General features: G+C 33.5%; 1 protein-coding gene across 1 annotated transcript; it reads right to left on the minus strand.

Annotated features, from left to right (window-relative positions):
- Positions 1–18: 18 nt before the first annotated feature.
- LOC107850526 (SART-1 family protein DOT2) lies at positions 19–10,094 on the minus strand. The gene is made up of 12 exons (XM_016695109.2): positions 9,005–10,094; positions 6,504–6,645; positions 6,357–6,411; positions 5,777–5,890; positions 5,573–5,669; positions 5,427–5,493; positions 5,230–5,289; positions 4,520–5,135; positions 3,199–3,560; positions 2,263–2,483; positions 1,354–1,438; positions 19–355 (listed from the first exon to the last, which is right to left on the minus strand). Exons 1-12 carry the CDS (start codon positions 9,862–9,864, stop codon positions 281–283), a joined length of 2,754 nt encoding a protein of 917 aa, XP_016550595.2. The 5' UTR covers positions 9,865–10,094; the 3' UTR covers positions 19–280.
- Between the last annotated feature and the right edge of the window lie 8,306 nt (positions 10,095–18,400).

The raw sequence follows: 18,400 nt of genomic DNA on the forward strand, positions 1-18,400 counted from the left end.
CACACACACACTACCAAATACAGAAAATTGCTGAAACACTGATGCACGATTAAAACTGTGATAGACAATATTCAAGTCGTTTAAGGTCAGAAAGGGATCAACGCAACCAGCAGCATTGTTCAACTGGCTGTGAAGTACAACTATTTTCAAATGTTATTATGCCATTTAATAGATACATCACCAATTGAAACTTTTACGTCAACCTGGACACGGTTTATGTACAATTACAAGAGCTTGTGCATAAAGCAGAAGGATATCTTGACGGGATAAGTATACAAAATTAATTTTTAGGCTTCTTTTGTGAGCTCCCCTCTCCTTGTTCAAACTTGCGTTTTATGCCCAAAAAGTGCTCAACCTGAAAGATGAAGCGATAAAAATTACAACCCTGACAACTAGATGATCAAATAAAAGCATAAATAGAGGCCAGTTAACTGAGTACCATATACAAGCACTAAAACAAACATAACATCCAGACAGACAAGCAAATATAAGCCCTACTTTGCTTTAAACTTCCAAGTCTACTAGGACAATCAACCCAATGCACTGTGAGGTTTAGGCCAACAAAAAAAAGTTCGACTTATTTAGGGTATTGTGGAGGGTATTTAAAAGGGGATGTTTTTTCATTTTGTCGTTCAGAAATAACAGCATTGCGGAAAAAGGTCTCTTCTTTTGGGTACGTTAAAAAAGGTCTATATGGATAAACATGCCAGTATTGATGCTAGCACGTGTCTGAGCATTGATTTTAGTGTAAGAATACACAGCAAATCAAAGTTCGCAATAGAACACAAGTACATGTGAATGTACAAAGCTGAGGACCGAGACCCCACTTAAACGAGAAGGAAATTCATAGCCTCAGTAACTAAGGAATAGTATGCCAAGGGAATTTTCCATATCTAATCAAGGGCAGTCTAACCAAAAAGAATAAAACTAAATTCAACTGCCACAAACCAAATACTATAATATAGGACTGTTCATAAGTAACACTAAGACCTTACTCACTGAGGGGGGAGGATTAAGCAGGACGGCCGAAACTAAGAAGACACATTCAAGGACAAAAGACACAAAACCTTCCGGCTACACCTCTTCAGGAATGTTGTATCCCAAGGCAAGTACAATTTGGCTCCAATTATGCATGTGAATCATACAACACGCTACTAGCTAGATAAAGAATAAAAGCACAATGGTATATATCATTAAGCATAGTGGAGCACACTGCTCAAGCAAGATGACAAGCATTAAGCATAGCGTGACAAGCAATCCACACTGCAAAAATGTGTTCAGGTGGACAGCTAAGGAGCACAAGTAAATCAGCACCATAGCCAACTATGTGAGTATCATCAATAAAAGACAGACCTTCTTATCGCCAAGCATGGGGGTCAGACCTCCAGGAAAGTCCTTCTCAACAGTAGCAAAACCACTTCTAGGATCACTAGTTTGCCTGAAAATGACAGAATACTTGTAATTAGGAACCATAAAGAATGTCGGAGATATATAAAGAAAAAAAAGCTTGTAAGAGGAAAATGTAAAAGTTTCAAATAAATAAATAAATGAATTAATAAATAAATAAATGCATATATACATATATAAATATATATATATATATGTATTTACACACACACACACACACACACAGAGATATATATATAGCATAGATTTCAACTACATTATCTATAGGTTCTAAGAAATTCACAAAATTGAAGTGATGGACTAATCTTTAGATAAAACAAATGTGAACACCCATGGGATAAAACAAAAATCACTATTAACAAAGACTAATATTCTCGAAACACTGAGTGTGTGTGTGTGTGTGTGTATATATATATTGCATAGATTTCAACTACATTATCTATAGGTTGCAAAAATTCACAAAATCGAAGTGATGGACTAATCTTTAGATAAAACAAATGTGAACACCCATGGAATAAAACAAAAATCACTATTAACAAAGACTAATATTCTCTAAACATAGAATATTTGTTCCGACTTTGACAGCAAAAAATTGAATATTTGTTCCAACTTTGACAGCAAAAAAAGACAGCAAAAAATTGAATATTTGTTCCAACTTTGACAGAAAAAAAGGAGGAGGAATGCACTGGAGAAATGAGCCTCAAAGGTCAAATCAAAATTGATGGAACTTCAACAAGGAAGAAGTATAAAAACCTTGCCCTAGGCAACAGAGAAGTCAATTGCATAGTTGATTCCACAGGAAAAGAACTACTTTTTGAATATAAAGCACTTCAAATCGAGTAAGAAAACACAAACCCTGGTTTAACATGTCCGCTGAGAACAATATATGGAGTTCTTGTTTGAGCCTGAGTTTCTCTCATCCTCTCCACAGACTGAGATGGAGTATCTGAATTTTTCATTTGTTTTATCTTCAGCTCCTCCTGGTATTGCCGCATACGCTTTTCTTGCTTCATCTTTCCAGGCCCCTTCCCATGAAATTTATGTGAAAGCAACCGAAAAGCTTCCTTTGGAGTCAGCTGTAGAAAAAGAAGCCACATATCAATTGAAAGATGAAGCTACACCAGCCAAAGCTCGTAGAAAAAGGAAATTCATCAAAAAGGTCCTCAGCAGTCGGCCCCTACTCTCCCCCCTCCCCTCTTTTATTTGGTAAGTGTCATTACAGTCAGTTTTATTATAGTGAAATTCAAAGATTTCTCCCTTCAAACCACCATATTTCCAATCTCATTAGAGCTAAATCAAATGCCAGGGGTGCACAAGTTGCATGGCGATAACCTGCTGCTACTTAGAAATCCCCTCCATCCAATTTTGTGTCTGCACACTGAGTTTATGGTATTCAAAGAGATGGTCACACCAATTTATGAAAAAGAGAATTCATTTCTTAAAATTAAAAACTAATCACATAATCTTGATAATAAGATACTCAAACTGTTGAATATTGTACAAAGAAAATTTTCCCTATCAGTACAGACAGAAAAAATTTCCCTAATAAGGAGGTGCAGACATCTTAGGGCAAGAAAGTGTGGGACAGGAGGAGGCAAGGAGCTTCTTCATTTACAACCAAGGATTGGAGTTTTTTTTTGTGGGTGGGTAGGGGTGTGGGTGGGGGTGGGGGTGGGGTGGGGGGCGCAATTCAATAAACAGAACACTGGTCAAAGGGGTTAACAGCACAAATCTACTGGAGAATAGAAGTTAGAGAATCAAAAACTGATTAATCAAGTAAAATGTACTTACGATTCGCCCATACTCATCAGTCCTTTCAATGTTTATTTCCTTTTTCCCATCCTCACCACGGATGCCTACGAGCTTGCTCTTCTTCTTGTCCATGTTACGACCACCCCATTCAATATCTTCCTTGAGTGTACCTCGCTCTTGCAGAAGTTTGAGAACTCCTGCTAAACCCTTACCAACTGGAACTTCACGTATCGTATCATCTGGAGTTACTTCCATTTCCTCCTCCTTTACAGAGGGCTCCTCTTCCTTGGTTTCCTTCACTTCGGTCCAACCACCATCCTCATTCTTCATTTCTTCATCAGCGGGCTTTGGCAACTCTTCTTCCTCCATGAAGACATCATTACCACCTGGTTTTTGTTCTTCTACGAGATCAAAAAGGTAATATCAGACATATCAACCTTGAAAGCCTTTGCCAAGTTCCAGTAAAGACCTAAGAGTAAATTGCAGCCAATGATAAAAACACACAATAAAATGCAGCATTAACACGTGAAACATGAATGCTTAGAAGTGTTATGTCATTACAATCCAACAGATGTCCCTCGGGAAAACTAAAAGTATATGTTGGATAGGATATGTGTAACTCTCTTGTCTCGGAATCAATTCCAATGATGAGTTTTTTGCTATTGAAAAGCTTATTTTACTACTCTTTGTTGACGAACTTTATAAAGTTTTTTTTTTGGTCAAGTACTTATAACAAGGATAACTCTGAATGGTCATCAGCAGAATAACACACCCATATGCATGGACATGCAAGAAAAAAGAAATACTCATAAAAACAACACAACTTCTATTCACAAAATCGTCAACAAACTGGAGCAAAGATTAATATACTATAAATCTCCAAATTTTTACATTCTTTTCTTAACCATCTAAAACAGGGGTAGGAGTGAGACGAAAGAGTGGCTAATTGTAAAACATTTCAAAATTCTGTTTCAAAATATCTGAAGCGTCAACTGTAACAAGTTCAAGAAATTTTGTGTCAATATATCTAGAGACTCGATAATGCATATCAATATTTTGTTTCGATGATACCCCATATAACATTACCCCACACCCACTAGGGGAAGAAAAAGGGCATGTTAAATTGAGTGACTGATTCCGTTCTGTGATTTCCAACCTCACTATCCAGTGTTTACTTCCCAATTCATCACAAATAACTTGGAACTAGTAACACTTAAATTGTGCAAGCATACAAACTTACTCCAAAACATGGCCTATCCACCACATGCAATTGGATAAACCTTTCCCAATTACCTTGAGAAATCACACCAAATAAAATGGCTATTAGCACGATCAGTCCAGTAAAATTAGAGAGTATTACCTTCATCAAGCTGAAGGCCCCAGACAAACTCTTCCATCTCAGTGAAAACAACCTTGTTCTCCTGTGCCTCTCCAGATACAGAACTTGGATTATCCAAGGTTGACTCATTTGCACTGGAAGTGGCAAGTGAAGCAATTGACTCTGGAAAGGTTTTGGCAAGGCCCTCTTGCTTTCTCAAAGCAAGCCTTCTGGCTCTTTCTAAGGACTTTCTAAGCTCATCATCATCATCATCAAATACTGCATCATCGTCCTCTCTCTGGTTGTTATTAGTTTTCTCAGGTCGAAGTGCTTTGGATGCCTCTTCAGCCTTGGCATAAGCAGCCTGGTAAGCGTTGCTCCTTGTCTCTGCCTCTGCTCTCTCCTTTTCCTCCTTAAGGACCTGCCTTGTCTTATCATTGCGAGAACCAAGATCACTGGCCCCCGATCCGGAGGATTTGGCCTCCGCTTCAAGAGCATCTAGATCCAGCTTCTCTTTCTTCCTCAGTGATTTCTTCTTCTTGGGCTTCTTAAATTGAACCATTTCCTCTTGAGTATAGTAGTCGGACAATAATTTCCCTGAAGAATTGAGATCCTCCATCCGATTTATCGAGGAAGGCCCCTGAATCCTTCTCCGGAGCTGGCAATCAAAAAAAGGTAACTCTGAATTAACAGACATAATCTGACATCCACATTGGAAACCATATCTGATTAAATAGATAAAAATGAGTTACCTCCTCCAGTTTCTTCTCTGCATCAGCGTTGAAACCTCCAGTAGCATCAAGAGTAACGCCCTAAAAGAAAATCTAGGGTAAGAAAGACAGATTGGATGTACAATTCCACACTTCTTAAATTGAAGACGAAGAGCTTTTTATCAGGTAATAAAATATTTTCCAAGAAGTAAAGAGAAAAGGGACACAAAGAGTTAAACCTCCTCTTCTGCTGGGTCATCATACTTTTGTAATATTTTCCTTTCAGAACCAGGTTCATCATTGAACCTGCATCCAATCATAACGAGATAAATTAGTCATTCAAACTTTACAAAGTATTAGTGTTTACAGGTATACTAAAACTTACTTATCATCATAGATCCCTGTTTTCTTTTTTGCAGCCTTGTAAGCGTCATCCCTTCGCTTCTGCTCTCCAATCTCCACATTTTCAAGCACATCAACCTCTGGGGTATACAATTCAAGTCACTACAAAATTCGAATCCACAAATAATGAAGGCTGAAAGCAGAGACAAAACAAGAAAACCACAAACATAATCACTTAGTTGGTTACCTTGATTAACATCATCACCAGCAAGTATGCTCTGATCTTTGAGTGTCAAGACAACAGCCCCACCTTCGACAACTTTGTCAAGACCGTGGAGTACTTTCATCCCACCTAGCTCTTCTGTTAACAGAAATTAAAGACAAATTTCAGCCATTCCTCAACTATTTCCATTCAGAGAACATAGTATAGCCATTTAACTTCCGTTTCAAACTACACAAAAGACACATCATATTTCATCAAAGACATGATCTCGGTTACTTTTATTTCCCCAATGACAACTTCAAAACTTTGGACTCCACATGCAACACCAGTTTGATTAGAGTTGGATGACAAAGGGGACTCCACCAAAAATTTTTGTATCATAGGTAGTACGACTGGAACTAGAAGTGAAATCAAACAGACTAAGAATGAAGAGTGCATAAGAAAGGAAGCTTTCCACCCAAACACGACAGATACACCAAGTATACTATTTATCTGTTTCAAAGACTCAACAGTATATTACGAGTTCAACTGAATGTGCATGGTCTCATAAAACAATTGATTAGAAAGATCAAGCAATAGATATATTCAGAAAGAAGAGCCATACTTGCATCTAGTCGAGCATTGTTCTCCTCATCGCTTTCTTCATCATTCATTTTGTCCTGCAAAATTGTAACATACCATGACGACCTAAGGTCAAATTAATCCAATTCCTACAGATAAAGAATCACAGGCACAACAGCAGACAGCCTACCTGCTCTTCAAAAATCTTCGAAAGCTGTAAGGCTCTCTCCTTCTCCACATTCCTTATCTCCTCAATTTTACGGCTCTTGCTAACCCACGCCAACACCTCAGAAGCACCTTCTGATTTTTTCTTCAATCTCTCTTCCTTCATCCTACAGTCATAAGCATTCCTTCAGACTATAGCTATCAAGTACAACAAACATAACTTATCAAACCACATCCAGATTCTACTGTGTCAAAACATCCTTCAAGAATTCTGTGCAGTAAGCAACCAATTGCACATGTACAGCCGACCTGGTTAAATTACTAAACCAGCCCTAGACACATTGTAGAAGCCAGTGCACATCATAGCTACAACACATATGCTAGCTTAGAACAGGATCAAACAAATCTCTTAACAGAATAAATGCAAATGGATAACCACTAACATAATGATAACAATAACAGAATAAATAGCTAACTGGCACCACCATTGTAGCCTTTCTGTGGTTTGTTTCTAGTTAAACTTACATTGTTAATGTTAATAACATCATCACCACCAAACGGGTGGATATCATCATTATCACTATTATTGAAATGTGCAAAAAGGTGAGTTTATGAAAGCAGAGTGCAATATTTCAGCTTCAACTGAAAAATCCACAAATAATTAGAGATCCAACTAGGTAAGCAACACATTTAAACACTTCTTTTCAGCTGAGGGTCTATTGGAAACGGCCTCTCTATCTCTAAAAGGTATGGATAAGGTCTCGTTCACTCTACCCTCCCCAAACCCCAGCTGTTGGATTACACTAGGTATGGCAGATGGCTCAGATAGAAGGCTGCAACCGCCAACCGGTGTGGATCCTTCATGTATAATCCTCAAAATACACTAAAAATAGCCAAAAAAGATCTTACACATTCGTTCAGGATTCTTACACTCATGTCAGATATATACCATGGATAAATCAATGCAATATAGATGTTTTGCCCTTGCTTCTTACATTTGTTCAGTGATTCGACGCCTGAGGTTGATGTAGTAGTGGAGCTGAATTCTCAAGCCATTCGGAAGAGGGATAGTATCAAGTATCATTCTATGACTCAGAGGAATGGAGAGATTGATGAGGATGTCACGCAGCATATTGATGGAGGGTGGTTGAAGTGGAAGCTCGCTTCGGGAGTCTTGTGTGATGAGAAGGTGCCTCTTAAGCTTAAAGATAAGTGCTACAGAGCGGCAGACCGACCGGCTATGTTGTATGGAGCGGAGTGTTGACTAGTTCGGAACTCTCATATCTAAAAGTTGGAAGTGGCGGAGATGAGTAGATTGAGATGGATGTGTGATATTACCAGGAGAGATAGGGTTAGGGTTAGATGTTAACGCTAGACCCTCTGCTCAAGGAAAAGCAAATCCAAGTTGCCAAGTCATCGATTCAAGGGTTTGCAACAATGACAGCTGCATAGTTTGTCGACAGAATGGTGGACTTCTTATTTTGTGGATTTTAACACTGCAAGGCATATGTCATGTTAGCTGCTACTGTTTTTATTTTGTGAGCATTCTTATTGATGCCATGTTAGTTGCTACAGTTACACAACATTGAAAATCACTGCATCAAATTGATATTTATTTTATAAACATTTTCTTATCGGTTAAACCGAATTTCGAACCGTTAAGGACCAAAAACCGATAAAAAATATCTTATTGGCTGGTTATTGGTTTAGCATATTTAAAAACCAATAAACCTAATCAATATTACATAAAGCCGAATCGAACTGACTGATGCATGCCACTATTGGTAGCTGGTTAGAATTATGCAAGCATTCTTTTTTATCCTTCCCAAGGAGCTCCCCCTTTTTGAGCCCTTTGGTGACTCAAAATCACAACTTTGGAAGGGGGCTTACCATCCAAGCAACTCCCTCTTGTTAATTATGCAAGCACTAGTCATTCTATCTTCTACCCCGCATAAGAAAATACACTAATTCCCACATAACTTATACATGTCTTAGTTATGTGGCTCTCCAAATTTGCAATGCAAACATCCTATTAACTTTATACATGAATAACTTACTTCCTGACTAGCTACCAAACATTGTATAACTTGTACCAAAATCAATACGTGCATAAGCTACCTCTTTACTTACTATCAAACGACAGCCAATAACACACTTATGGGTCGCTAATAGCGGGTTAGAAATATGCAGGTGTTAGTTGTGTGGGGTATTAATTATTCCATCTTCTACCTCACATAAGGTAATACACCAATTCCCCCATAAATTCTACATGTATTAGTAATGCGCATTTCTAAATTGCAAGACAAACGTTCTACTAATTTTATACATAAATAACTCACTTCCTAACCAGCTACCAAACATTGTATAACTTACACAAAAATTAATACATGGATAAGATACCTCTTTACTAGCTACCAAACATTGTAATAACTTGGTCGCAAAATTAATATATGGAAAAGCTACCTCTTTACTAGCTACCAAACAAACCCTTAAACACAAAGGCAAGAAAGAACCAGGATTACTTACTTCAGAATGCGTTGCTGTAGCTCCACTGCCGAAGATTGAGCTCCAGCTCCACCAGTTGCATCTACACCATTTTGTCCCCTATCTTCATCGTCATGAGAATCAACAACTTCCTTCTTAACAGCTACATTTTCATTATCAGAATCTTCCTCCTTACGCCTTTCCTTATTACTACTCCTATCATGTCCCTCATCTCGATGCCTACGACTACGACGCCTCTCCTTGTCCTCATCAACTTCCTGCTTAGCTGCTACATTCTCATAATCAGAATCTTCATCTTTCCGCCTTTCCTTACTCCTATCATGTCCCTCATCTCGATGCCTACGACTACTACGCCTCTCCTTATCCTCATCAACTTCCTGCTTGGCTGCTACATTCTCATAATCAGAATCTTCCTCCTTCCGCCTTTCCTTATTACTACTCCTATCATGTCCCTCATCTCTCTGCCTACGACTACTACGCCTCTCCTTATCCTCATCCACGGCTCCCCCTTTCTCCTTCTCCTTTTCCCTTTCTTTGTCAACTACATCTCTACCACCTCTTTCTCTATCTCTGTGCTTCTCTCTCTTCTCTTTATCCTTGTCGCTTCTCCTCTCCTTCTCCTTCTCTCGTGAAGGCTCATTATCTCTGTCTCGTTCCTTGTCTTTTCCGCGATCTCTACGATCCTTATCCTTTGTTCTATCCCTTTCACGTTCATATTTATCCTCCTTTCTTCGATCTCGAGATTTCTCCGACTCTTTACTCTCTCGATCTCTTTCTCTTTTACTACTGCTACTTTTCCGATCCTTGCTACTTCGATGCTTCATTGAATCCTCCAAATCGTCAACACTTGTTTCACGTCCATCTATCTCCATCATTCCCATGTCAGAAAAATTGACACACCGCCGCCGCTGCCTTTTGGATAAGTAGCCGGAGATTGAAGTTAGAGAAAACGTCACTAGTAAGCATACGCCGTTGCAGGCTACAAGGGCGGCGGTAGGGTTAACCGGTGGAAGAAAGTGAAGCAATTGCTTTAACCCCCAAAATATCTATCTAAGGCCCCAAAAGATATGAACAAGTAATCTTGGATTATTATTATTATACTAGTTTCATGAGGCCGGAATTAGCACGACCTTTACTTCATAATATAAAAAATAATACTTAATTTAAATTTAAAAAATATAATTTATATTATAGCTTTTACTTTATAATTAACATAATTTAATGACCGATGTATTAAATATATTTTATTGATAAGTTTTATAATTACTAAAGTTCTTAATTAAATAATTTTAAATAAATTTTTATTTGTACAAAAAAATATTATTAGAGAATTAGAATATATAAAAGGTTATAAGTAATTCAATTTTTTATAAAAAAAATATATAATGATATTTTAATAATGACAATTCAGTGATGATCAAAAATAGAAAATATTAATATTTTAATGAGCTTGGGGATATGTAACTTCTCAGTTATAAGTAGAAATAAATTTATTTTGATAATTTTTATTTTGTTTTCTTCTATGATTTCATGTGACAAGAGTTTTTGCAAAATTTCTTTTTTTAATCTAGTACAACAAAATATTTCAATGACTTCAAGTATATATAAAAATGGTTACAACCTTAGTTTAGAAGATTTACATAAACTAACTTAATAGTGATCTATAAAAATATTAAATAATTAATTAAATTAAATTAATAGATTGTTCTATTGGGTCCATTTACTCGTCATGTTTATTATTTATGCGCCCTTTATAAAAATATTCTATTCACTCTATTTTAATTATTGATTTATTTTTTTCATATCCGCTAAAAGAAATAATAAAGGCAATGTACCACTTATCATTGATTAAATTATCCTATTTTCTATTATATAGAAGAGGTGATTTCGACCCCTCATGTAATTACCAAAAGAAAACCCTACTTCCACTTAATTACATATCATACCCCAATATATAATGATTCTATTGTTTCATCATAACGGTTTAAATTTTTAATATATTCTATTAATTTATATTAATTAACTATAACTACATATTGAAAGTAAAAAAAATTTATTTATTTAATTGGCTATCATGTTCAAAACTAATTTGTTACCACAAATCACAATAATTAATAACTTAAAATATTTAAAAGATATATAGAAATTTTATTGACTCTCGTTATTTTAGCAATGCCACATAAATTGAGACAAAAGAAAAAGTACTGCAAATCATAATAATTAACAACTTAAAATATTTAAAAGATATATACAATTTTAGTTAACTCTCAAAATTGTATCGAAGCCATATAAATTGGGACACAAGGAGTAAATATATTATTTGATAATTAAGTAAAAATTATTATAAATCACAATAATTAACAAGTTAAAATAATTTTTAAAAAATAGATAAAAGTTTTATTCAACTATCAAAATTTTATCGGTGCAACATAAATCATGATAAAATTTAAAATCATCTTAATTAATTGCAACTAAATATTTAAAGTAAATCAATTTTATTATTTTGATTGACTTTTATATAGAAATTAATCTTTTTATTTATTTATTTTAGTAAATTTAAATTTTAAAATTATTTTTTTATATAGAAATACTAATATTTAAACTTAAATTTAAATTTTTATAGTACAAAATTGATAAATTTAATTTAATAAAATAAATTTCTAATGAATATTTTCTTAGAATTTGTGTTGGGTCAATATGTATCAAGTTTAAAAAGAAATAAAGAAAAATATATAGTAAAATTTTATTATTGTGAAAGATAAATATAATGCACTATCCAATAATATTTAATAATATCATATTTTGCATATGCAAAATATAACATCCCATATTTAATTAATATACTACTCCGGTGAGTTATCGAGGATTACTATTGGATATGATAAAATTATGTTAATTTTTATAGTAATAACATAATCAATCGCTCTTAATTAATTATTATGAGTCATCTAGGTATTATGAAAATATATAATATTTAATAAAAAATATAAAATAGACATAAAATATAAAATTAACTCTTGATGTTTTAAATTAAATTGTTGTCTTTCAAACGATGATTTTACTATATCACCCCTTATTATAAGTTATTTATGTATTAGAAAATTAAGAATAACAAAATGATATGTCAACATAAAATATTTGATTGACTATCAAAATTAAATTAGTTCCACATAAATTGCGACGGGACAGAAGAAGATATAAAGCAACATATATTATTTGAAAATAAAATAAAAAGTACTGTAAATAACAATAATTAACAAAAAAAATTAAAAAGTTGACTGATTTCTGCTTCAGCTGCTTCAATCGTGATTTTAATTATTATAAGTCACTTATGTATTTAAAAATTAATAATATTGAATCCATGATTTTACTCTATCACCTATATTAATTATTATAAGTTATTTATGTATTCAAAAATAAATAATATTTAATTAAAAAATATAAAATAAACATTTATAACATGTCTGATTAAGTTGCTTCAATCGTAATTTTATTATCACTCCTAATTAATTATTATAATTCATTTATATGTTAAAAATTAATAATATTTAATTAAAAAAAAGTAAAGTAGACGTTTATGACATGTCTGCTTCAGCTGCTTCAACCATAGTTTTACTAAATATCGCCCCTAATTAATTATTATAAATCATTTAAGTATTAAAAAATTAATAATATTTAATAAAAATAAAATAGATATAAAAATGATAAATTAACTCTTGATGTTTTAAATTAACTTGACGTCTTATATGAGGTCCACTTAATTTTTTTCACAAGTATTTTTTATAGTAATTTCGCTATGTCACTTCTAATTAGTTGTTGTAAGTCATTTAAGACATTTATGCTTTGTTGCTTCAGTCGAGATTTTACTATATTAGCCTTAATTAATTATTATGGTCATTTAAGCATTGTGCCACATAAGTTGAAATAAAAAAAATATTATAAATCACAATGATTAAAAATTTAAATTATTTAAAAAATATAATTGGCTATCGTCGACACAAAATCTGGACAAGGAGAGTAGCATATATTATTCAAAAATTACATAAAAAAAATTATAAATTACAATAGTTAACAACTTAGAATATCTAAAAATAATTTAATCTGTTTTATATTTTTAAAAAATACATAAGAAATACTAGAAATCACAATAGTTAACAACTTAAAAAATTTAAAAGATATAAAATATTTGATCGATTCTTGAAATTATATCAGTGTCACTGAAATTGGAATAAAAGAAAAGTATTATAAATCACAATAATTAAAAGCTTAAATTGTTTTTAAAATATAATTGACTATCAATGCCACAAAAATTTAGACAAGAAAGGTAACGTATATTAATTTAAAAATTACATAAAAAATTATAATAGTTAACAATTTAAATTATCTAAATACATATTAAAATAATATATGTTAAACCCATGCCAGATTCCGGATGAATCCTAGAAAACATATGCAATCCTTTTATTAATAATGTATTTAAATATATCAAGATTAAAATGATAAATAAATATCTTAATGTTGGGCCCGTGCTGACACGGGCCATGCTCCTCTAGTATTATATATATTTTTAAGGAATTGAACAATATTTACTACAAGGGGTCGTTTGGTTGGGAATATAGTTACGATGAGATTAGTTATGCTGAGATAAGTTATACCGGGATTAGTTATACTGGGATTATTTTTTGTTGAGTGTTTGGTTTGTTGTATTCAAAGTAATATGCATGGTATAATTTCTAAGAATAAATTAATTGATTACCAAAATACCCTCCATCTTATTTAATTATTTTTTTATATATATTTTTTTTCAAACTTTAAATATTATTCTTAAAAATAAAACTTTCAACTTATTTAGCTTAATTTTTGTGTGTGTGCATTGTTATTATTATATCATGTGTATTTTAAAAATAAAACCTTCATCTTATTTAGCTTTAATTTTTTTGTGTGTGCCTTCCCATGAGTATGCCGTGCGTGTTTAAAAAAAATCTTACTACATCTTATTTAGTTTGAAATAAAAACTTCCAACTTAAGTTTGTTTAAAGTAAAAGAGGATTTATTGTTTACGTTACTTCATTTAAACACAAATCACTCATATAATAGAATATTAAAATTCATTTTAATTGATATATACAATATCAATTTTCAAGTGATTAAAAAACTATTTAATTTAAAATATGTAATTCAACAATGGAGTCGATATTTTTATTATTTTTTAGAGAAATTAAATATATAAATAAGCATAATAATTATTAATATAAATTTAACGTATAATATATTCATAAATAAAATATATATTTATATATGTGTGTGTGTAAAATGAAAATCATAGGATTTGAGGGTATTTTTAGCATTTTATAATTTTGTACCACGGATAAATTAAGTTGAGATAGTAATTCCACCATATCTATGGATAACTTATCTCGGGACGAATTATTAATCCCGGGATAAGCTATCCCCAATATTGATAATCAAACGAGTGATTAAAATTTTTATCCCAAAATTATTTATCTTAATACCGCACATCAAACAACCCTTAAGGGTGTAGTTGAAAATTACTACTAACTTTGATTTTATATAAAAGTTGTTTTTAATAATTTTTTTGAGCAAAAGTGATTATTAATTTGAAATGAAGGAGGTTTTATTCAAAAGATAATTTATTAAGTGATAAAAAGAGACCTATTACAAATACACAAGTGGGAATAATCTTAACAAAAAGAATAAGGGCAAAAATAAAAATATTTAACAAAAGAACACCATCAATTGTCATGTGTATTCTCTCAATTCACTTAGTTAAGAAAGTGAAATACCTAAAATGCCCTTATGAGGACTACCAAAATTTGAGATTCTCCCTTATATATAATAGTAATTATAGAGAAAAGGAGGAAAAATATCCCTAACTATTTAAAATAGTTTAAAAATATCCTTTATTTATTTAGGGCAAAATGATCTCGTGACCCTTATACTTGTCCGAGTTTGTAAAGCGAATATCTCTACTTAGATTTTTTACTTTTGTAATCTGAACCTCTTAATTCATCAAAAGTCAAAACACAAGATTTTAAACCTCTTGTGTCATGAGTGTAGCTCACTTACCCAAAATAAATGACACATCAGCTCCATATCATCTAAATCAGTGCCACATCATAATTATCTTTATTAATTATTTTTAGAATTATTAATTAATAATATTAAATACAAATCAAATAATAAATTAAAAAGATCCTCTTCACTGCCACTTCCGATATTGGAGAAGATTCTTCTGGCGGACTCCTAGAATTTAATTGAATTATTGACTAACCAAACTATGAAACAATTGCTTAGAATTAATAGTTACGGAATTCTCTACACTTTGCTTATAATTCCAATAATATAAAGTTCAAAACATAATTAAATTTAAGAGAGCATACATTCTTATTATTGTGTGCCAATTTGAGATAGTGCACTAGTTCCTTCTTTGAAATTTGCTACCGACAGTTGATATTGTTGAATCAAATTTTGCTTTGAAAAAAGAAAATAAATATTTGGAATGCTCCACTCATCTCTTCTTCACTTCATCAATTGTGTTATTAATAGTTTGAGTAAGCCAAAAGCATTGGTCAATCCACTTCTTTTTTTTGTATTTTGGTTTCATGGATCAGGTATGAAATGTGATTTTGATGATGATTCTCATATTTTGAATACATTGGTGCTTATGTATTGTTGTTGTTTTCAGTGTTTTCGGTTACAAGAATATGTATTTAAGCACATCAACTTCAACACAAGTTTAATTCTAAAAACAAGAACACTTATGAAGTTATATAATACCCTCAACACAAGATAAAAAAGACCTTTTAAAGAAGTGCTTTTTCCCAGAAATTTAGATGAAACAGAAAAGGTCAAGTCCTTCGACTTCACGAAGTGTACTTAAGGAAATAATTCCTCTCAAATACCCGAGGTTGCAGAATTTTCCTCCCAGGATAAAATGGCCTAACAATCTGACTGTAGTGGTATCTCAAACGATCAGATTCTCTTCGAACTCACTCAACGACTAAATGATCACACGGAGTATATTTTTAGAAAACAAGAAGAGTTTTATTGCAGAAAATTTTTCGTACCTAAACCTGTGGACAAATGTAGGTTTATATAGTCATCAAGTGCCCCTTCCGAAAGGTGGCAAAAGTTCATCCGAAAAGGTGTATCCTTTGAAAGAGTCATGTCGGTTCATTCGAAACATTGTGTCTTTTTCTGACAGACACAACTATCCGAACAGTCACTCATTTTCTAAAACAATGTCTTTTCCTCAAAAGTTGTGTCCCTCCATTTTTCATTCACACCTATTGAACCCAACAATCCCCCACATGAATGGGGAATGACTGTTCTTTGTAAAACTTTATGGACAGGTATGTGATCATCAAGCAAAGACTGATTGCATCTGGATAAGTGGGGTTTCCTTTGAACTTTCCGTAGTGAACATGCATCGGGTGCACTCGGTGAATAGGTAGATTTGATATCTTTGAACGGTCGAACTTTAATGCACACTTAGACAACACATGTCACATAAACAACATTTTACCATTTATGGTTCTGACGGTTTTATTCGTTTCAACCATGAACACGTCTCGATCTCATGAGAGCTTAGAGAATGGGCCTTTACTAACATTATCCTTGAAACGGCTTCGACTTCGCCCTCATATAAGTGATTTCTAAATATTCAATCTTGCAGATTAAACCATTTGGTCAAATCTTTCAAATTTAGATAATCATTAAAATATTTCACACCATAAGTCTTATCCTTGTTACTAAACATTGTCCACATCATGAGAATAGGTTGGGTATATTGATAATGTTGAACCTGTCAGACACTACTTTGTTTGATCTCCTTGAACCTAGCTTTGGGATCTCCAGTCTGCTAGATAGAGTTACCGCCATGCTGACTTATCCTATGCCGTAAATCCATTTCCTTGGATGTCCTCTCAACTCCTTACAGGCCTTTTGTAAGCAGATCCGACACATTATCCTTTGACTTTGCATAGTCAACAATGATAATTCCATTAGAGAGAAGTTTTCAAGGGTATTATGTCTCCGTCTTATGTGACGAGATTTACCGTTGTATATCATGCTCCCTGCCCTATCTATTGCCGCTTGGCTATCGTAATATATACATACTGGTATCACTGGTTTGGGCCAATAAGGGATATCTTCCAAGAAATTTCAGAGTCATTCTACTTCTTCACTAGCTTTATCCTATGCGATAAATTCAGATTCCATTGTAGAGCTAACAATACATGTCTGTTTGGATGATTTCCAAGAGACCACTCCTCCACCGATAGTAAAAAATATCCACTCGTGGATTTTACTTCGTTCGATCCGGTGATCTAATTTGCATCACTATATCCTTCAAATACTGTGGGATATTTATTATAATGCAAAGTATAGTCTTGAGTGTGTTTAAGATACCCCAAAACTCTTTTCATTGTCATCCAATGAGTTTTATTGGGATTACTCGTGTACTGACTCAACTTACTAATAGCACATGCTATGTCTGGTCGTGTACAATTCATGATATACATTAAACATCCCAACACTTTTGCGTACTCCAATTGTGAGTCACTTTTACCTTCATTCTTTTGAAGTGCGAAGCTGTAAAACCCCGCAAATATTCTCTTGTAGAATGAGCCTTAGGGCGTGTCAAGTAAGGCATGATTCCGGTCCTAAAATATTGAGAAATGACTTCCTTAGTGAGTATCATATTAACCATATAGAATTTCCCTAATTTTGACTTTTTATCACATGGGAAAATTGATAAGCTTTCCATCGATATAAGATTCGCCCAAATCCGATACCCGGGTAAGAAGTTATGGCTAATTAAAGTCCTAGTCGTAAAACAATGTCATTTTAGTATTTGGCGCGTCGTGGAGAGGGTCTATTTGATAATTATCAAATTCCAATCGAACTCCACGATAGTGGCTTGTCGCGGAGGACCCCAATTTCTCAATAGTTAATTTTCAGTGGCCTAGCGCGATTGTGATGCATCGCGTTGAAGTTTCAGGTCCCAACCAGTGGGACAACGCGGTGGCTCCGCATCGCGGTGACTCCCAGATTCCCATTTGTCAATTTTCAGTGAGTCACCGCTATAGTGGCGCGTCGTGGTGGCCCATAAAATTGGGTTCCCAGTTCAATTTTTTCCAGCTTCATACAAAAGTTAAAAATGACACTTTGGACTTTTTCCAAGCCTCTTAAACCGTGCAACCACCAAATTGGAGTCAAATACAAGCATTCTATGAAGTTTTTCTCAAGTTTTCACTCAACAAGTACCCTAAGTATCCAAAACCTCTTCTAAGAATCTCAAGAATCCACCATAGATTTTCTAAATTGAGTTAAGATTCAAAGTTCCCAAGTCAAGGGCTTCAAGAACCCTCATTCAAGAGTACGAATAGAGTCCCA

The sequence above is a fragment of the Capsicum annuum genome, chromosome 12 (assembly GCF_002878395.1).
Source record: "Capsicum annuum cultivar UCD-10X-F1 chromosome 12, UCD10Xv1.1, whole genome shotgun sequence".
NCBI lineage: Eukaryota > Viridiplantae > Streptophyta > Magnoliopsida > Solanales > Solanaceae > Capsicum > Capsicum annuum.

Bases quoted from the DNA above. Each gene is read 5' to 3' on its own strand.
- LOC107850526 (XM_016695109.2), bottom strand. From the start codon at position 9,864: ATGGGAATGATGGAGATAGATGGACGTGAAACAAGTGTTGACGATTTG. The intron at 5,494-5,572 runs GTAAGTTTTAGT...GATTGGATGCAG, and splicing joins ACAGGGATCTATGATGATAA to GTTCAATGATGAACCTGGTT. The intron at 5,290-5,426 runs GTTTAACTCTTT...ATTTTCTTTTAG, and splicing joins ATGACCCAGCAGAAGAGGAG to GGCGTTACTCTTGATGCTAC.